The sequence below is a fragment of the Zalophus californianus genome, chromosome X (assembly GCF_009762305.2).
Source record: "Zalophus californianus isolate mZalCal1 chromosome X, mZalCal1.pri.v2, whole genome shotgun sequence".
Lineage (NCBI taxonomy): Eukaryota > Metazoa > Chordata > Mammalia > Carnivora > Otariidae > Zalophus > Zalophus californianus.
Window position 1 is genome coordinate 122,183,248 of NC_045612.1, and position 21,732 is coordinate 122,204,979.

The following is a 21,732-nucleotide window of genomic DNA, read 5'->3' on the forward strand; positions in this document are numbered from 1 at the left end:
TTTGTCTCTCTCTTTGCTTAGAGGACCCCTTTCAATATTTCTTGGAGGGCTGGTTTCGTGTTTGCAAATTCCTTTAGTTTTTGTTTGTCCTGGAAGCCTTTTATCTCTCCTTCGATTTTCAATGGGAGCCCAGCTGGATATAGTATTCTTGGCTGCATATTTTTCTCGTTTAGTGCTCTGAAGATATCATGGCAGTCCTTTCTGGCCTGCCAGGTCTCTGTGGATAGGTCTGTTGCCAATCTAATGTTTCTACCATTGTAGGTTACATATCTCTTCTCCCGAGCTGCTTTCAGGATTTTCTCTTTGTCTCTGAGACTCATAAGTTTTACTATTAGATGTCGGGGTGTTGACCTATTTTTATTGATTTTGAGAGGGGTTCTCTGTGCCTCCTGGATTTTGATGCCTGTTTCCTTCCCCACATTAGGGAAGTTCTCTGCTATTATTTGCTCCAATATACCTTCTGCCCCCCTCTCTCTTTCTTCTTCTTCTGGGATCCCAATTATTCTAATGTTGTTTAGTCTTACCGTATCGCTTATCTCTCGAATTCTGCCCTCGTGGTCCTGTGGTTGTTTCTCTCTCTTTTTCTCAGCCTCTTTATTTTCCATCATTTGGTCTTCTATATCGCTGTTTCTGTCTTCTGCCTCATTTATCCTAGCAGTTAGTGCCCCCATTTTTGATGGCACCTCGTTAATAGCCTTTTTGATTTTGACTTGGTTAGATTTTAGTTCTTTTATTTCTCCAGAAAGGGTTTCTCTAATAACTTCCACGCTTTTTTCAAGCCCAGCTAGTATCTTTAAAGTCATGATTCTGAACTCTAGGTCCGACATCGTACTAATGTCCGTATTGAGTAGGTCCCTGGCTGACGGTAATATCTCTCGTTCTTTTTGCTGAGGTGATTTTTTTCGTCTTGTCATTTTGTTCAGAGGAGAACAGATGAATGAGAGAACAAAATGCTAACAGGTTAACCACGTCCCCAGCAAATATACTCCATACAAATCAGAAAAGACCTGAAACCAGGGGAAAAGAAAGAAAAAAGATAGAGAAAAGAAAGAAGAAAAAAAAAAAGAAAAAGATGAAAAACAAAAACAGAACAATACAAAAAAAAACCGAATATGATCAAATATGATCAGGCTAGTGCATAGATCAGTGCCACACACTAGATTTTGGGCGTATTTTGGTCTGTTAGAAAAAAGTGCCTCCTAAAATTTTAAAGGAAGAAAGACTTATATATGTACAAAATAAGGGTTGATACAATGAAGGGATGGAAGATGACTGTAAAGATGAAAATTATAAAAGATTTTATAAAAGGAATTGATATGATAAGAAGTTGTTTGAAAAAAGAAAGAAGAAGATTAAAAAAAAAAGGGAGAGAATGTGATCAGGCAGGAGACTAGAACAAAGCCATACACTAGTGATTTAGGGTATATTTTGATCTGTTAGAAGAAACTGTATCTCAAAATTTTAAGGAGAGAACAACTTATATATATATATATATGCCAAAAATAAGGGTAACTACTGTGAAGGGATAAAATATGACTCTAAAAATGAAAAATAAAAAATGTTTTTTTAAAAAGGGATTGATAAGATGTTGGTTGAAAAAGGGAAAGAGAAAAATTAAAAAAAACAGCTAAAAAAATTAACTTTGAAAGACTAATGAATCATGGTAAAAAAAAAGCCATGAATTCTATGTGCAGTATTCCCCTAGCGCTGGAGTTCTCCCGTTCTCCTTGATCGGTAAACCTGGTCTCGGCTTGCTGGCTGTTCGTGCTGATCTTCTGGGGGAGGGGCCTGTTGCCGTGGTTCCCAAATGTCTTTGCCGGAGGCGGAATTGCCCCGCCCTTGCTGGTCCGGGCTAAGCAAGCTGCTCGGGTTTGCTTTCGGGAGCTTTTGTTCCCTGCAAGCTCTCGGTACAGCTTTGGAGGACCAGGGCGAAAATGGTGGCCTCCCAATCTCCGCCCAGAGGAGCCGAGAACTCGGGGCCCCGCTCCTCAGTGCGCCCCCAGAGAAAAGCAGTCACTCCCGTGTCCCCGGTCTCCGGCCGCACTCCGCACTCACCCGGCCTGTGCCCGAGCGTTGCTATCTCTGGCACCCGACCCCGTGTGGAGTCTCCAAACCCAGCAGATCCCTGCGGTGCGTTCCCGCGCTGCTCCTCCCGGGGGAGGAAGGGGAGTCTCCCTGGATCTGCCGCTTGTGGGGTCCCTGCTGGAGGAGCAGTGGCCCGACTGGGCCGCGGATCACAGTTTATGGCCACCCCGAGCTGAGAGCCCGCGCCTCGGCTCCGTCTCTGCAGCCGGCTTCCCCGCTCCGATCCCTGGGAGCTCTGCCGCACTCAGGCACCCCCGGTCTTTCTGTGACCCCGAGGGTCCTGAGACCCCACTGTCCTGTGAGGGTTCCACCCCCCGCTTAGCCACTGCAGCGACGTCCCTCCGCGGAGCCGACTTCTCAAAGGTCCGATTTTGTGCTCCGCGGCTCTAGCACTTGCCAGAAGCGGCCGACGGAGGCCCCCTTCCCCGCCGTCTATCCTCCCGAATATCGCCTCGGATTCACTTCTCTGCACGTCCTACCTTCCAGTAAGTGGTCGCTTCTCTGTTCAGAGAGTTGTTGCTACTCTCCTCTTCGATCTCCTGTTGAGTTCGTAGGTGATCAGAATGGTTTGATCCCTATTCAGCTGAATTCCTGAGACCAGACGAAATCCAGCTCTCCTACTCCGCCATCTTGCTCCTCTCCCTCATACATTTAATATTAACTACTTTTCTGAGTGTTATTTCACAGTGTAAAAAAAGAATTTAATAAAATGGATAGCCAAGCAATGCCAAATACCGCGTCCCATTTGGAGGAGAGCAGGCCTGTCATTTGAGATGTTAGTCATTGGCCCCCACCCGGGAAGAATTTCAGACCTGACTTGAAACATAGAGAGGCCCTTCTCTAAGTGGGGCCCGAGCCCATGAGATATTTGGTATCAGAGACAATTTGATGATCTCAGCCCCAGTTGCTGTCCAGAGAGGTGATAACAAAGGAATCTCTCCTCCCTACCCCCACAGTTATTCAAATTGAGTTGAGTAAATGGGCAAGGACCAGAAGAAGTGGCTGTTCAGGGGAGCAAGTTTGACACTTCTTTAGCAAATTAAAATAGAACATGTCAAAGTAGAATAGAAGAGAAGAGCAGTCACTTTTCAACAAAGAAATGTTTTGAATAAATCCATATCGACTGAATGTGCTTTTATTATATACACCTCTTCTCCTCTAACCACACTGTTCTTTCCTAGCACAAGTAATTCTGAGGCACGTGATGCTTAAAAAAGAAATTAGATTTAGGATTAATTAAAAGAGTGATATGTGAAGACCCCCGCCTCCGAGTAACTAAAGTGTCACTGGCTCATACCAACAACTGGACCAGGCTTCCCTCCTCGACCCTCTGACCTTCCATTCTCTAATTGGCCTGCCTTGGAAGCTGTTATTAGAATCTTCCCATTTTCGGGCGCCTGGGTGGCTCAGTTGGTTAAGCGACTGCCTTCGGCTCAGGTCATGATCCTGGAGTCCCGGGATCCAGTCCCGCATCGGGCTCCCTGCTCAACAGGGAGTCTGCTTCTCCCTCTGACCCTCCCCTCTCTCATTCTCTCTCTCAAATAAATAAATAAAATCTTTAAAAAAAAAAAAAAAAAAAGAATCTTCCCATTTTCCAGGAATGTGTAAGGGGGAAAAAAAAAATCACGAAATGGCCAGCTGCCGGAGCAAGAGGGCAGACGTGGTGGGTGTAACAAAAATGTCTTGGGGGGAAATGATGGTTTAACTAAGTTTTGAAAGAGGGTGGGTACATATCAGCAAGTTAAGGGAATGCCAGGCAGCCACATCCTCGGGGGCAAACCTGTGGAGACATAGAATGGCAAGGCATTTTCTGAGACATCGTCTACTCGAGCCTGGCTGGAGAACGGAGTGAGGACGGGGAGACGGTGGGAAAGGAAGACAGAGAAATAGAACCAAGACTCAAACCCATATAGGTCTGGTTCCAGAAAGCACATGTTTTTAATCATCGGTCTCTTAATCCTAACCCCCAGTAAAGACCTAGACCACCGAGGGCCACGCGGGCCACACGGTGTGGGATTTTTTCCCATGGGCTTGGGTGTCACACGGAGCAGCAGTGCGATCAGATATATGGTTAGAAGCCCGCACAGGCAGTTGCCGTGGAGGAGGGAGTGGAACAGGGCAAAACTGAAAGCAGAGACATGACCTTGGAGGTTCGTAGTGACTTGAGAAGGCAGAGATGGCCGGGACCTACCAATGGCAGTAGCACCAAAGAAGGCAAGAAGATAATTCCAGAAAGACTTGTCCTCTGGCCCATACCCCCGGGAAGCACCCTTACTATCTTCAGCTATTTGAAGTGCTTTCGGGAGCAGCACTGGTATATCAATGGTTTGGCATCATTTTGCTCTCCTTTCAGGATTTTGGATTCTTCTGGTATTGCTCCTCATCCCTAGTTCTACGTGCCCTGCTACAAATCATGAAGAAATACTAACTTCCCTAAAAATCTTTCTTTTTAGTAAGTAATGCACAAACACTGTGTAATAATATATAAAATGTCTACAGTGACACTTGGATGTTTTTCAATATGGCAGCCACCCTGGTTCCAAAGTTGCCCACTGCACCAACTCCGTTCCACACGCATCTCTCCTGTGGTAGTCTGTTAATACCCAAGGGTGCACATACACTCTCACACACCTAGGAATACGCTTCTTAGGGACACAAAAGGTAGCAGGCCAAACACAGTTCTTTACCTTGCTTTTTTTCACGCAGAACAGTCTCTCTTTTGATTAACTCAGAAACAACTGGTCAGGGACCTTAAGTACATTTACAGACTCCCTTCACCTTTGCCATATGATGTACCACCAAGGCGTGATAATGGTGATAGGACTTTTGTCCTTTGCCATACTCTGTTGGTTAGAAGCAGGTCACGGGTCTTGCCCACACTCAAGGAGGGCGAATTACACAAAGTTGTGAATAGTATGGAGTGAGAATCATGGGGGCTACCCCAGGGCGTGTCCACCATAGATGGTTATGTCTTTCCTGAAGTGCCTTGAAGCGAAGTTTTGTGGGCATTTGGACAGTACGTAGAGCTTTGGCCTGGCCTGGCAGGCCCTGTATCAGTTGGCTTTGGCTGATAGGCCAACAACCACAGAACTTAAGTAGCATATAACAATAAACATGTATTGCCTGTGTGTCTGGAATCAGGCTGACCTTGGTGAGGCTCTGTCATGGTCAGGCTGCGGACTGGGGCTGCCGGCTGCCGCACGCCTCCCCGCTGCGGTCCCACGCAGGCGCCTTCTCCTGGTGAGCGCAGCACGCGGCTGCAAGGACAGGCCCACTTGCACACGTGCTTCACAAGCCCCTGTCTTTGTCACGTTAGCTGATGTGCCAGAGGCCAGAGCAAGTCCCACAGGTGAGCCCAGAGTCAGAGGGCCTGCGAGGTTCCATGGCAAAGGGTATGGAAACGCGAGGAGCGCCGACGTGGAGCCAGAAGGCAAGACGCTCTAGGACCCTGACTCGATCCCGGTGCTTCCCTCCATCGCCCAAATGAAAAGAAGAGATCTGTTGCCTGAAGCTTAGGGTTTCTCTGGGACTGACTCGGCTTCCATGTGGGTGGCATGAAAAATAATACCAAAACAAGACATCTAAGTGCAATAGACGAGAAAAGGGCATGCCTACAGACATCCACCAGCAGCGACACCACTGAATTCAGAGCTCTGTGCTCGGCGATTCCAGAGACGGTGTTTTGTTCCCCGAAGGCAGTTGCCACAAGAAAATAAAGGGGATCGACTTCACGAAGATGACAGACCTTGCTTATTTGGTGGACAGATGTCAGAAAGGCCATTCCTCCCAGGACCGATGGAAGTCAGGGAAACTGCAGGTGCCCATCCAACTGGGGTCCTCTCATCAGCTTGTTAGTACAGAGAGCTCTTTGTCTCTTTGACATCCATTAAACCAGTAGAGTGAAGTCCTGAGGCCTACAGGATCAAATCGTAACAATGAAAGAATAAATGTAGATAAAAAGGCAATAGTTCTTCTTAACTATTATATATATTTCTACTGGCCGAGAGAGACCTGGATTTGAATCCCAACTGGGGACCTCACCGGCTCCATCATTTGGGGCAAATTCTTTAACGACCTCTGAATCTGTTTCCTCATCTGTAAGAAGAGGTAATGTTTTACCTTCCCCTGGTTGAGATAATAAAATTACAGGTCTGAGCCCTGTGCTTGCCACAGTGTGAGCACAGAGGTATTCAAAGTTATGATTCCTACAAAAATACGGCCACACTCACCCGTCATTGCGTTTTTTTAAAAGCTGATGTTTTGGGTCATGGGATAAAGATCAGTCGTGAAATTAGCCAGGATTATCTACATGATGGCATTTTACACGATCTTCATGTGCAAGGCCTTCCCTGAATGTTGTTTGTCCATCTGTCCTAACATTTGGAGGAGTATCCTTTTTGGTTGTTGTTACATTGAACGACAAGAGCTAATAGTAAAACTGTACCGAAAATTAGAAGACAGAATGCCCCCAAACTGGCCATAGCTCCTTGCGCCACTAGGAGTCTTGCACTGCCTGTAGGTCATGGTTCCTTCACTCGTCATAATAAATTCTAGTTAATTGCCCACAGCTGACTTCAGTGAAGGAGAATTAGATAATATCTGTGAAGCTTTTAATCTTATAAAAAGGCTCTCCCTAATCAAATTCATATATTCAAATGCAAAATTAATGACACTATTAATTTTTTATTATGCATTTTTATTAAGAGACTTAAGCCTACAGATGTTAACGAATTGCTTATTAATGAGTAGATATGTATTTAATTTTACAACGTTTCTCATGTTTTTTCCGAAACCACTTCCAGTGCACCATTTAAAATCCTAAATGGGGCCTTTTCCCAGCAGCCTATTTTCATTATTAGCAAAAGTCCAAAGATGCATTTCTCCAGGTCTCCATGGCGAGGTAGTTATCTGTATTTAATTAATTTTAGTCGTTTTGAAAACATTCATGAGCGTTATTAAACAGATACTATTTTTACAGAGAAGAAAGAAAAGAATGTTCACTTCTGTCCGATCTGGTAGAAGAAACAAAGGATGTTTGAAGCCACGTGCCGCCTCTCTGAAGGGTGTCCGTGTTGCGTAATGTTTTATACCTAATGTTTTACTGCAAGATGACAGTTGCTATACAAGGCTCTGAAATCCCAAATGTAATTAGGATCTTGTAATGAGCAGCATTATGTAGGGAGATGCTTCTGACCCATTGTGAATGAGAACAAGATATATAAAATTGAAAAACTCAATTAAGTTTCATTATGAACTAATTATCTCCCAAGTTCCATTGTTGTTTTAATACTCGAAGCTGAATTAGAGAAGGTGGATGTCGGAATACCCTCAAAGATGATTGAAAACGAGTTTGGAGAAAAGTGAAGTTTCAGTGCAGGATGGTTACATGGGTGTTTCATAAAGAGATGCATAAAACATGGTCAACGGCCCCGACACAGTGGGGTATCGAGGCAGACAGGTCTGGCACTTGGCACCGTATGCAAGACGTTATGTGGTGTTGGCCCAGGACCAACACTAACAACGCAGTAACGGTGTGCTCGGAGGCACCCCCCCTTACTCCAGCCCGTAGAAGAAAATGGTCGATGTTGCTTTCTTGGCATTTTTAATCAACTTCTCAATTACTATCCTGGCAATAATAATAACAGAAAGGTAAGCCGCCATAGAAATGGCGTGAGCGTTCACGAGAGCAGGTTGTCCCAGTGTAAAGCCATCCAATCAAATTTTACTACTCCATAAACATTTTTGTTCTTTAAATATTCGAGGGAAAAAAATTAGCAACCTCTTCAAAATAATCAGGATGCTCAGTGTCCCTTTTCTGTTTGGAAAAGGGTTCTAAAACATTAAATCTTTTTTGTTAGGTTAAGGCTTTGGATTATAGGCCAAGTTGCTGTTCGTAGCAATTTCAGACATCTGTTTGATGATGTAGCTGAAAGCATTCCCCCACCACATGAAGCCCAGCTTTTCGGTTGTACAGTGATGTAAAGTTTATTGAAACATTTTTACATTTGCTTTCTTTGACCACAATAGTCATTTTCCTGGAACATACGCAATTAAACGGGAACAGTGTAAATGCAGCGACATTGATAGGATTCTCATTTGATTCTACTGAATGCCATTACTGTTTTCGTTCGTGCTTGACTGCTGTTGACAAAGGTCTAGGATTGCCTAGGATTATCCTAGGCAATAGAAAAGCTCATTGTTTTTGTTTTATTACTGTTGTAAGATCACGATTAAATATCTAAAGTGAGTCACAGGCTTCTTGGGGCCCAGAGCTCAGAGTTCAAAATGATCCTTCTTTGGTCGGATCTAAATCTCCGATTGGCTGTGGCACTATCCAGAAGCATTGAGCATATTCAAGGAAAAGGTAAGGTGAAAAAGTAGCAAAAGGGAAATGTGGTAAGGAGAGTCCCGTGTTACTGAACCACTGGGGTTGTTTTCCTGGGTCTTACACGAGTGAGAATCAGTGGGAGAACAGAGGGCTAAGAGTTGGGGGAAAATTGGGGGTGGGGTGGGAGTGGGGGTGAATGGTGCCTCCGTTGAGCGCACACACACATTCAACCCCTTCTGTGGGCCTCCCATCATTCTCTTGCTTTATGCTGGTTTTATCAAATCTGGCGGTGCTGCTGGTGAAATGTTCGCAGGTGGAGATGAAAAGAGGTGATAGAGAGCTCACGGGGTCAGATCTGACCTTGTGAGTTTATATATGTATATGACTCAGTGGTCTGCACCCCAGGTACTGATCGTACGAGGTGCAGTTTCATACTTGACAGAATACTTCTAAGGTTCTTCTCAACTGTGAGACTAGCATGAACAATGTCTAACTCGAAAGTTGGAGAAAGTATTTAGTAGGATTCAAAGACAGATGTCACGGGGCTGTGAATATCTTGGAATGCCATGCAAATATTTGTGGCTTGGTATGGTTCTGCACATGTGACTTTCCTTCTATAGAAATGTTTTATTAGATTCTCAAAGAGGTGAGACCAAAGAAAGATTAAGGGACTGCTTCTTGGGATTGCAGTAAGGTATAAGTTGCCTCAAGATCAAAAGAACTAACTCTTTGACTTGCAAATCCATTGAAAGGGAAAGGGTGGGGGGCTTGGAGCCCCTCAGGAAGTGGAGGGGCTCAGCCCTCTACCAAGAACTGGTGAAGGAAATTCACCAGAGTCAGGAAACTTCATGACAGCTAGTCACCAGGGGGCTGGGAAAAGGTTCTCTTTAGAGTGGGGATTGATGGGTGGAGAGAGGAGAGCTGGGCCCAATACCAAAGAGATGTTTTCAGCATCAGCGAGCTGCAAAACAAAACGGGCTTCCTTTTCCCTGCACGTTCTTCCAAGCATCGTAAATCCTCAGCCTGCCCCCCAGCCCACATCCTGCAGAACGCAGCCCGAGCAGCGGCCCCACTGTACTCTGAAACCAGCCATGCGAGGGGGAATGCAGCTGGTCCGAATCCCCGTTCATGCTTTTCTAAGAGCTACACTGGGCCCTGGGCTGCCCGTGGGTGCCACTGCTCCGGGCTTCTCCTAGGGACATGCCTCCTGAGTTGGTTAACTGTGGCTACGCTAATGCTGGAACACCAACAACCCTGATGATCGCTTTCTTAGCTCCCCGCTCAGAAGTTGGGCCAGTCTCTGCTGGCCTCACTCCTACAGGGGCGGGGCAGTAGAGGTGTTCCCTGTATCGCTCATCCTGCTGAGACAAGAAGACTTGTCTGGGGAATGTTCTCCCCTTGGCAATGGCAGAGGCCCAAGGTGTCGACAGAAATTCTCGAGGCCTTGGAATGCCTACTCTTGCAGCTTGCGCCCCGCCACTTCAGCCTCATCCCATCGGCCCGAGCAAATCACATGGCCAAATCCAAAGCCGTGTCACAAGGGAATACATCCCATCTCTGCAAAGCAACTTAGGCCTGGGTCTGGGGCAGGGTGAAGAATTAGAGGCACAAAAGCAATCTACTACATCTATATTCGTGGAGGCAACTTCTCCTACGTGATTCAGGTCTCTTCTCACCGGCTGTGAGGCTCAGAATTGATGAGATTCCAATTTAATGGTCACGGTCCTGAGCGTGGGGTGGGGGGGGTGCCGAGAGTGGAACCCGTGGTAACTCGCTGCTTCCTTCTCCTTGCCATGGCGCCTCACAACGCACCACGCACAACACGCCAGGCAGGACCAGCTTGGCTGCTCGTATGGTTACTGAACAGAGGCTGCGATATAATCATTTTGATGGGTTTCTCCATGTAGAGCACACAGTAGGAATATCTGATAATAACTACAGGCCGATCACCTACTGTAGGCAGGAGACTGCACCCTCGAGTTTATTAGTGGGCTCCCTCGGAAATGGCAGAGGTGACAAAGCACTGCACCGTGTCTGCTTGGCTTTGCAGGTCTGTGTAACTCTGCCGATAGCTGGATGATTGTGCCCAACATCAAGCAGAACCACTACACGGTCCATGGTCTGCAGAGTGGCACCAAGTACATCTTCATCGTCAAGGCCATCAACCAGGCGGGCAGCCGCAGCAGTGAGCCTGGGAAGTTGAAGACAAACAGTAAGTGCCGTGAGCTCAGCAGAGCTGCCGCCTCCCTTCTGCTCTCCTTTCGGCCGCCTCTGTCCCCCTTTCTCTTCCTTCTCTGCCTCGGGCATCACCAGCAGCCCCGAGAAGCAAGTGAAGAGCCAGGGCGGTGGGGTGGAGTTGGCATCAGACACCTCCGGGGTCCACAACTCACTTGCCCCTTAAGGGCTGTGAGTCCATCGACTTCTCTGCACTTCAGACCGCTCGCTTTTCAAATAAATAATCCTGGAGGGGTTCTTGTGAGAATTAGAACAGATTAGATAGATAGATAGATCGATATATATATATGAAGCCTGATAGGTCGCTGGGGCTCTGCAAATGGCAAATTGTTTTCCATAGCAGAAGAGCAAATTAATAACTCTTTCTTCAGGAATTCTTTGCTTTACTTCCCATATCTGTCTATGTCTGTGGTTCTCAGAAGCAGTTCTGCCCTCCCTACTGCCCCCGCCCCCAGGGACACTGAGCAATGTCTGGAGACATTTTTGGTTGTTATAAGTGGGGTGGATGCTACTGGTATCTAATGGTTAGAGGCCAGGGATGATGGGAAACATCCCACACTACACAGGACACAACAGAGAAAGATCTGGCCCATATATGTGTCTTTTAACACTGTCGTCTCCCTTGCTGTCTCTGCCCACATGTGTTTTTTTTTTTTAATATTTTATTTATTTATTTGACAGAGAGAGACACAGCGAGAGAGGGAACACAAACAGGGGGAGTGAGAGAGGGAGAGGCAGGCTTCCCGCGGAGCAGGGAGCCCGATGCGGGGCTCGATCCCAGGACCCTGGGACCATGACCTGAGCCGGAGGCAGACGCTTAACGACTGAGCCGCCCAGGCGCCCCACATGTGTTTTCTCTTATCCTCTCTTTTTCTTTACTATTTTTGATCTAGAAATATGTTCTATAACATGGAATTTCTTTGCATAGGACCTCCCAAGAGAAAGCAACCGGGAGTGTGTCAATATGGCACCATGTTAGGCAGTTGCCTCTAGTCAATGGGAACAGTTAACTGCTTTTGCAGAAGAACCCACACTTAACCCAAATCCTCAATTTCAGTGGCCAAATAACTTTATTTTACTCCAGACATACATGTTTAAGACACATACGCTTAGACGTTAAGCTAATTTCTCCTCTCAATGTTTCTGCTGGTAAAGAAGGAAATGTTTTTAGAGATTAAGTAGGAAAAAAGTAAGTAAATGTATACACTGAGGTTAATTCTGTAGAATATGCCTTTGAGACATCTGATTTGTGCTTCATCACTGCAGTTTTACTGCAGATAATGCATTCATTTCATGTAGCCAGATAATGTCATCTTCTATTTCTAGACATGCAGTTCTTGAACAGTTATAAACGAGGAGTCGGCAAACTTTTCTGCAGCGTGCCGTAGAGTGAATATTTGAGGCTATGTGTGTCAGATGGTCTTGGTCACCATCCACTCTTCTTCACCTCTGCCACTGCAGTGCAAAAGCAGCCATAGATTACACATAAATGAATGGGCATGGCCGTGTTTCAGTAAAACTTTATTGACAAACACAGGCCCTATGCTGGATTTGGCCTGCAGGCTGTAGTTTGCCAAACTCCTACATGCACAATATTAAATTGAATTGAATTCTTTAGTAAATGATTAACTTGGTCCTTGAGCTAATTTGTCCTCATTGAAGCAAAAGCCTTGAACTCGGACGGAGTAGGTGATGGTGCATTTGAGAAACACATCTGAGGCACAGGTGGAATTTGCTGAGGATGCAGGGGTTGGGGTTGGGTCTGACCTAAGCTGACATGATCGTACTCCACGCGTGTGTAGGTGAGGGTGTGAGTTGAGACGAGATGGGGTACGTCACACCTCATTATGAGGCCGGTCTTTCTGACGGCTGTGCCATTCTGATGCTCCTCACTGGGAGAAGGACAGCAGTGCACGGCCCTCCTCTTCAGTGATGGCTGCATTTCTGAACACCCCCACCCCCGGTCTGCCCATTAATGTCCCACTTCTTTTCACACGCAGTCTCTCTTCCACCTTTAAAAATTGAAATATTGTAAGCAAAACTGATCTTCATACTCTTCTTGCCTTAGTTCATACTTTATCCCTCGTAGTTGCTGGCGTGATCATTGCTGGGCACATTGGTGTTTCACAAGACAAGCTGAAATTTAAACTCTGCACATAATCCAATATAGCTCTTAGAGCCTCTGAGAATGTCCATGCCCTGATCCACACTTGAAGCTTTTTCCCAACTCCCTCTTTAAGCTTTCCTGTGATGTGGACAGAAATCTAAGACAGGTCAGCGGACGATCCAGCCCACCAGCCAAATCTGGCTGCCTCTTTTTATAAATAAAGTTTTGTTGACACACAGCCACACCCATCCGTTTCCCTCTTGTCTCGGGCCGCTTCCACGCTGCCACAGCAGAGCTGAAAATATCTATCTGGCCTCTTAGGAGAAAGACGTGCCGGCCCCTGTTCTAAAAGAAAGGATTTGAGAGGCGCCGGTGTCATGTTCATATCCAGGTGGCGGCTAGAAATCCTCCGGCCCACCTGGACGTGACATCACACTCGTTGGCCCGTGCTCTCCGTGCCGCTGCCTCAGCCAGCGTCGTGCATTGCCCCGGCCAGTGTACCGAACTCTGTCCGCTGGCTGCCTGAGGGCGGGCCTACCAGCTGCGCCGTGGCCGTGGCCGTGGCCGTGGCGGGGGCTTGGGGCATCGTGGTATTTGCATGCTCTCGTAACTCACTTCCTGCCTCTTAACACCCATGTGGTGTCGAATGACAGGCAGTCCTCCAGACCAGCGTTACATTCTCAAAGAACTAACAGCTATGACAAGATGTTCAGGGGTGACTCTGCCAAGATTTTCTGATGGTTCGACCTTCAAAACGCAAATGTGAATAATGAAATAGGGCCTTATTTTATATATATAAACTCAGGAGTAGAAATATATATATTTACAAACTCAGGAGTAGAAAACCCAGGTGTTAGGATCACATTTTTTGCCCTGACCTTGTTGTGGGCTGAAAAGTGCACAGTTTTATAGTCATTCTGAGCTCATGAGAATCATTTTAATTTGCAACAGTTTCAGAATAATGGAAAGCCTTTAGGTCAAAATCTGCAGTCTTGATTTGTTCGGCTTCTGGTCTGAAGTCTGCTGAGCATGAGCCACATTTTAAGCTGGATCGAATATGGGAATGGTTGAAAACGAAGTGTTCGTTTTCTCCTTCCCTTGGGAATGCTGTTTAGCCAGTATGTAGCAGAGCTGCATGTGTCCAGCTGGGACCCCCGAAGGTAGCTTCTACCACGTGCCCTGGCTGACCCCCGCCCATGCTACTGTTGAATGATTAGTCGCAGCTGCTCTCAATCCCTGTCTCGGAACTGACAGGCTGGGAGTTCATGAAGGCAGGGGCATGTTCGTATTCACCATTTTACTGTGCTTTTAAAATCTGATTCTGCAAAGACATTATTGGTCATGTTGAAATAAACGCTCCTCTTCTTCCTCTCTTTGTTTTGTAAACTTGTTCCCAGGCCAGCCATTTAAACTGGACCCCAAGTCTGCACACCGAAAGCTGAAGGTGTCCCACGATAACTTGACAGTAGAACGTGATGAGTCATCCTCCAAAAAGAGCCACACGCCCGAGCGCTTCACCAGCCAAGGGAGCTATGGCGTAGCTGGAAATGTGTTCATTGATAGCGGTCGGCATTACTGGGAAGTGGTCATAAGTGGGAGCACATGGTAGGCAATGATACCTTTTGTCGTCCAGCCATAAAAAGGCACATCTCATTCTGTACTTTGTCAGAGCGTTAGTCCATTCCAGGGCCCATCTTGAAGGAGACTGTGCAGAAAGGCTTTTTTAGTCTGTTGTTGCGACGATAATGCTGCATAATAAGCACCCCGAGACTCAGTGGCTTCAAACAGTAATCATTTAGGATTGCTCGCTCACCACCCCCATGCGTGGGTTCACTGTCAAGGCTAATCTCGGCCGGGCTTTGCTTTCAGCTGTAGGGTGCACGGCCGGGTTTGCTTTCAGCTGTAGGTTGCATCTAGGTCTGTTCTTTGTGTCTCTTCAGCCTCTTCGGACGGGAGGGCTCCCCGGGTCAGGTCTTTCTCAAGGAGCCCGAGAGCACAAGCCACAGCTAGGCAGGCACATTTCAAGCCTCTGCTTCCATCACTGTCTACTAACTTCTCATGGACCAAAGCCAGTCACGTAGCCAAAGCCAAAGCCAAAGCCAAAGCCAAAGCCGGTGGTCTAGGGAAGTATATCTCTCCCCCGGAGACGAGAGGAGGGAGTGAATGTTTGCAAAACAATCATCTAATCTTCCATTCAGCCAATAAGAAAAACAGCTTGTTTTAAGTCCCTCCATTTTTTTTTTTCTTTTTTATTTACAGCAAGAATTGCAGCTGAGTTGATAGAGTCCTGGTCCCTAACAGAGCTAGGATGCTAGCACTGCTCTTTCGTGCCTTAAAACACGAGTCAGCCGACGACAACCAGCGGGCCAGACCTGGCCCTGTGCCTGTTTTTGTAAATAAAGTGTTGTAGGAAGACAGCCATGCCCATTCTTTTCCACATCGTCTGTCTGTGGCTGGGCTGCCTTTGAGCCGCACGGCAGAGCTGAGCAGTTAAAATAGAACCCTATGGTCCACAAAGCCGAAAATAGTAACTCTCCAGCCCTTTACCAAAAATGTTTGCCGATTCCTACTCTAGAACATTACTCTTCATCATTTGAAGGGAACGATTTTCTGTGGCCTTATACATATGTTTTGTGACTCCAGACTGGGCCGACGACTGGAAATAGTCACGAGCTGAGGGGCTGAGGCAGGGACCATGGGCTGGGAACCCTTTCAAACGGTCTGTTAGCCCAGCGAGCTCTCTAAACCCAAGGCTGTTGGTCAGGCCCAGAACATTCCAATGCGGTGTCTACATTGGAATGAGCTAACCTTGCCTAGTTAACCTCACAAAGCTGACCTTGTCTGTTCCACAGCCACGAACTGCACCCCTTCTCCGGCTGGCTGGCTCACAAACACCTGTTCGCTTTTGCTCTTTTATTTTTATTTAACCAGCCCTCATCTAGCCCAACCACGTGCCAGGCACTGGTCTAAGCATCCTACAGATGGTAACTCGTTCATTCATCTTAACAGCCCCCCAGAGGTAGGTGTTGGATCCGCCTTTACAGATGACATGACTGAGGCTCACACCCATTAGCACAAGGTGGCAAAACTGGGAGGCGGCAGGGTGAGGAAGGCTGCAGTCAGGGCGCAGGCTCTGACCCAAGGCTTCACAGACCTTTCTGGAAAGGGCTAGAGAGCCAGTGTTGCTGGCTTGGCAGGCCAGGTGATTTTTATCCCGACTACTCAACTCTCCGGTGGCAGTGGGAAAACAGCCACAGACCATGTGTCTGTGACTGGGCGTGGCCTTGCACAAATACAACTTTAATCAGCAGAGGGCCAGATTCGGCCCGTGGGTTACAGTTGGCTGATCTCTGCTCTGAAGCACCATGCTCTGTTTTTGAAACATTATAATTACTCTTTCGGGGGCGTACAGCGGTAAACTTGGTGAGCGATAGCTTAATCCTTGCTTAGAAAGAAACACGTCCCAACTGCATAACCTGAAACGAGGAGTATCATGACAGTGTTAGGTTTGAGATAAGGATACTAAAACACTTTGTGTCTTAAGTCCCTGACAGTGTTGATACAAGTCCGCTGAGATCTAAAAAGTGAAATCATAAGCTTGGGTGTCTCCTTTTTCCCCAGAATGGTACCTGTATTGGCCAAGCAAGGAGGTTTTCTTCTGTTGTGATCCTTGTAACTCTCTTGGCCCAGAACCTTTTCCTGTTCCAACATCCTGCCAGGGGATGGAGGGCAAATCCTTCCGCCCCACTCAGCTCTGGCATTTGCAGTTTTTAGCGGCACGGGGGCAAGATAAAAGGCCGAAGGAGAATACGATGAATTTTTGCAGGTGCAAAGGAGCAAACATTTCTAGTTAATTAACGTGCAGTATTAATCTGGGATAGAATCCAGTGTCTAAATAATTACAGCCCCATTAATAATTATTTGTGATAAATGATACCCGATCATTATGATCTCATTCCCATTGATGAATGGTGCGGGAAATTCCACCAGACCCCTTCAGTTATATAAACACAGATCGGTATTACCTTGAAAACACCCTCCAGATGTCAAAACCAACTCAGGAGGGGGGAAAAATTCTAAAATTAATTGCCACACTTTGGATCTTTACACGCCGGATTGTGTCAGTTTCGGAAAACGTCTCGCATAGAAAGTAGTTTGACATTTCCTGGGAGGTGTTAGAGGGGAAGGGGTGACCCATATGATCAAATGCTTGTGGCGCCTTGATTTGCACCAGCTAATGACACATCCATTTTCTCGTGAAATATCGTCCTGACTTTCAGTTAACATGTATGTTATGATCCCTGCAATGGGGCATATTAGCATTGCTCTGAGAAACATAATTTTTATACTTTCTGAATTCTCCAAGTCTCACTGCCTAACTTAATGGAACATTACCTTCTGCCCGCACCTTTCAAGCTCAGTGGAAATACGTACATAGTTTTACAGATTAATGATAACATAATGGTATTTTCCTTTGCTTAATGGACTATGCGCGGAGTTATTTTCTTACTCTCTAATGCTGCTAATGTGCACTTGGTGTTTTATGAAATGGTGTTAACTAAACGTGGGTTCGCGCAAAGATGACTGGGCCAGAAGTCAAGGGGGACGGGGCGAGATTCTGGATTCTGCTCCTAATTGTAACCTTCTCTGTGTTTTCCCATTTGCTAAATGAAGTCAGTCCTTCCTGCCACAGCTACTTCAGAGCGGGTTCAGTTAAGGTTCAAATGGGAAATAAACGCCAGAGTCCTTTGATACAAAATCAAAATGGTGCGTAGCAACAAGAAGGAAACAATGTAGACCTGGCTATTTTGTGATGCAAATGCGCGTTCCACAGTATCTGAAAAATGGAAATAGTGTGTCTGTGGGGCATAGAGAACATCGCGGGGGCCAGTTCTCAAAACAAAAACCTTTCCAAAGTGTCTCTCTGGCTGCCGGCTGGAAAAGAGTGTTTCCCCACCTCTTAGAACTTCTGGATCTTGTGCAGAGCCGTCACAGTGTCAGGACCTGACCCAGACTCCCGCTGGGAAAGGAATGTGGGAAATGCAACCCCAGGATTCTCCCTGTGATGCAGAGCAGGATTGGCCAGAAGGAGGAGACAGGCCAAGTTGATGGCAGACAGGCTGGTACACTAGGCTTGGCTGAGGATCAATAATCCCATCCTCTTTTTTAATTCAGTGATAGCGTGTTGTAGTCCTTTTTTTTTTTTTTTTTTAAACCCACCACTCTTAAAGTGATTGTATTTTAAATCCAGCATGGGATTATTTTTAAAAAAGAATGTCGTTTAAAAAAAAAAAAAAAAAAGAATGCCGTTTTCTCAAAGACCGATGGAGTTTTTTTCTCCCTGCACTGGGTAAGGTACCATATATGTCAATATCCACTTAGACTGGTTTCTGCTATAACATAGTAAAGGTTGAGCTCTGAATCATTGACTCTTTATTAAGAATGATGGGTTTTGCTTATCTTAATCACTGAAATACTGCAAATGTTACGGAGGCATACCTTAGCAGGGTAAAAAGAGATTAAGGAGTTTCAAACACCGTAGAAAGAATTCTCTCTCTCTTTTTTTTTTAAGATTTTATTTATTTATTTGACAGAGAGAGACACAGCGAGAGAGGGAACACAAGCAGGGGGAGCGGGAGAGGGAGAAGCAGCTTCCCGCCGAGCGGGGAGCCCGATGTGGGGCTCGATCCCAGGACCCTGGGATCATCGTAGAAAGAATTCTTAACTTTTTTGAGCAGTCGAGAGTACATTTACAATAACCGGGATATCCATCTCTCAAAGACATTCAGAATTTTTAAAAATGTAGTAGGAAATATAACCAGAAGGGCTCTTGGCGGTGATGAATCACATACTTTCTGGTGAGGGAAGGGATTAGAGAGTGTTAAGTTTCTGGCCTTTTGAGTCACCCTAGGTTCAAGATCTGATTCTGGTACTTATTAGTAATGTGGCATTGGGCAACTTCAATAAAACAGCAGTTACCCGAGATTCCGTGCCACGCCTTGTGCCCCAGATTTTACACATATTCTTTCCTTTACTCCTCAAAATCACCCTCCGAGATGGAGGCTGTCATTGTCCCCGTGCTGTAGATCAGGAACCCAGCTAGGAGAGGACAAGGAACTTGCCCCGGAAATGAAAACCATTCTCCACGCTTACCTGTGGCAAGGTGTACTCGAAGTCACGGAAAGTGACAGACATGGGGTCAGTCGAAAAATTCAAAGTAGGCCAGAAGGAGAAGTCGAGGGTTGTGCTGTCCAATGTGGTAGCCCTGGGCCACATGCAGTTAATTTAAATCATTTGACTTCATTTAAATTAACTGAATTTAAGGTCTGGTTCCGCAGTCTTGGCAGCCACAGTTCAAATGCCCAGTAGCCACATGTGGCTCATGGCTACCATACTGAACGGAGGCAAAACATTTCGCTCATTGCAGAAACTTCTGTGGGACAGCGCTGGTCTAGAGAATTCCTTGTGTGGGTCTTGATGAGTGTAAAAACAAAAAACCAAACCAAACAAAAGGCAACGAGACACCCAGTTCAAATTCTCTTGTAATGTCTGAACTAAAAACAGGAACACGAGTAAGTACCATGGCCCCTGTCTGCCGACTGTATGTTTGGGAGGAAGGCGTATAAGGAACACCGGCGTCAGGGTCTTTGCCAGGCTTTCACTGCAGAATGAGCAGGGACAACAGAAAACCACGTTTTTGTGACCCCTGAAAACCAGAGAAGGAGGTAGCGTCCGTGTGCAACCCGCCTCATGGTTTTTGTTGTCACTGTTCCGTTTGTGCAGGTATGCCATCGGCCTTGCTTACAAATCGGCCCCGAAGCATGAGTGGATTGGGAAGAACTCTGCTTCCTGGGCACTGTGCCGCTGTCACAATAACTGGGTGGTGAGACACAACAGCAAGGAAACCCCCATCGAGCCAGCCCCCCACCTCCGGCGCGTCGGCATCCTGCTGGACTATGACAATGGTTCCATCGCCTTCTACGATGCTTTGAACTCCATCCACCTCTACACCTTCGACATCACCTTCTCGCAGCCTGTGTGCCCCACCTTCACAGTGTGGAACAAGTGCTTGACCATTATAACTGGCCTTCCCATCCCAGACCATCTGGACTGCACAGAGCAGGCGCCATGAGCACCTGGCCACATGGAGCTGCTTTCTGGGGCATAAAAGGGTCGTGGCCACCATTTCAGGGACAGAGAAAGCACAGGCTTCCAGAGTGTGATTAAATGTCGCCAAAAAGTGTCCAGAAACATCGACTATGATAGGACTCAACATAGGCGATTCTCCCCTTTTACTGTCTTTTGTATTAAGTACATGCTTTAATAATTTCTTCAAATTTGTCCTGTGTTTGCAGGAAAATTTATAGATTATTTATGAAAGAAACATAACCGGAATTACAACCCTTAGACATGATCTGGTTTTGCACATTAAGAGGCCCAGAAGTTTGCCAGCTCTTTACAACAACCTTTGTGTCATCACGCTCCGTGGGCTTGAGAAAAACAAATCTTTTGTAGTTTCGTACGCTCATTCAGCTTCTCACATCGTCGTGTCATACTGATCCCATCTTGGGTCCTGTCGCCTCGACGGTGCCTAACAGAATATGCAGTTACCTTAAAAAAAAAAAAAAAAGTTTTGAACCTAGTAGGGCAGCAACCGGGCTTTCTTAGTCTGCTTTATTTTGAAGTGTTTTCAGTGTGATGTCAAAACCGTCTTGGATCAACTAGAACGGAGAGCAAGAGGGAGAGCGGAAAGAATTGACTTAAAAAATTGATGTTAAGAATTGACGTTAAGAATTGACATTAAGAATTGACGTTAAGAATGAGCTTGCCATTGAAAATAGTCACTTTGAATCCTACTGATTATTCAGAACGTCAGAGGCTGATTTGTCTTTGATCGGAAGTAGGGTTCTGTTTCGTGACCTAAATCTATTTCATTCTCTTCCTTTTAATAGTTTCTTCAGGCCTGTGACATTGCTTTGCTACATTTGATAGCTGTCCTAGCTCCCTCTCCCCCAAATCAGTTTTCTTTTGTTGCTGGGGCTGAGGAAGTAAACATTTTCTGTTAGAAATGGCAGCACCACTTTGGATTGACTTTGCTCTCCAGGACATCAACACATGGCCCTGACTGTCTCTACCACGTCCAAATATGACCCACCCCAAAACACTTAATATTTATGAGTTGGTAATGACAAGGGACATTGCATAAAGTACTCTTTACTAGTATACGTGCCTCGAAAGTTATAAACAGACTTTTATTAAACACATCTCGAAAGATGTAGCGGTCCCTCTGTATTCTAGTATAGTTCACTATAGAGTTGTAAAACAAAAAACAAAAAAACAAAACAAAAAAAGAACAAAACAAACAAACAAACAAAAAAAAAACCCCAAAAAAATCAAACTCACTATTCCCGTGCTGGAACCCATTAATAGAACCTGCTAATAGAATGTCGGGTGGGATTCTGGGCCCGCTGATCTGGTAAGATGGAATGGTCCATGAAGTAAGGCTCTCTCAAGCAATCCTTGGACTTGGGCCGGGAATCCAGCATGGGTTCTATCTTGACAAAGGGCGTGACATCTATAAGTCATTTTGTTTGCTAAAATATTTATCTGAGCTACTGGGTTGGCCATTTTGACTGAACGGACTGATGGATTTAGGCATTGTTTTTAGCAATCTGTTTTTAACCAAATCAACCCATTGTCTCCCTGAGATCCGTCCGTAGACCCGCTGTTTCAGCATCGGGCTATCTGAGCACCAGCCTGGACTCCATGGGCTGCATCATGCGTGCTTCTGTCCTCTCCACTGGCAGATGCTCTCCTTTTTCTGAACAGATAGAGTTTATATATTTACTATATTATTTATACCCAGATGAATATTTTGATAGCTACTTAGGACAATTTCACATCTAAAAGATGGACACCTCAATGGAAAAAAATGAATCATTCTCTGGAAACTTAATGTTTGTTTTTTTTACAGTAT

The 21,732-nt window shown here is 45.9% G+C and overlaps 1 protein-coding gene across 9 annotated transcripts in view; it reads left to right on the plus strand.

The window, feature by feature from the left end:
• Positions 1–21,136, plus strand: part of MID1 (midline 1) — a 590,235-nt gene extending 569,099 nt beyond the window's left edge. For all 9 annotated transcript variants that reach the window (XM_027609029.1, XM_027609028.1, XM_027609036.1 and 6 more), the window contains 3 exons: positions 10,464–10,625; positions 14,153–14,360; positions 19,539–21,136. In XM_027609029.1, the coding sequence (XP_027464830.1) occupies positions 10,464–10,625; positions 14,153–14,360; positions 19,539–19,887 (719 nt within the window). In that variant the 3' untranslated portion in view covers positions 19,888–21,136. The remainder of the gene's footprint in view (positions 1–10,463; positions 10,626–14,152; positions 14,361–19,538) is intronic.
• The last annotated feature ends 596 nt before the right edge of the window (positions 21,137–21,732 follow it).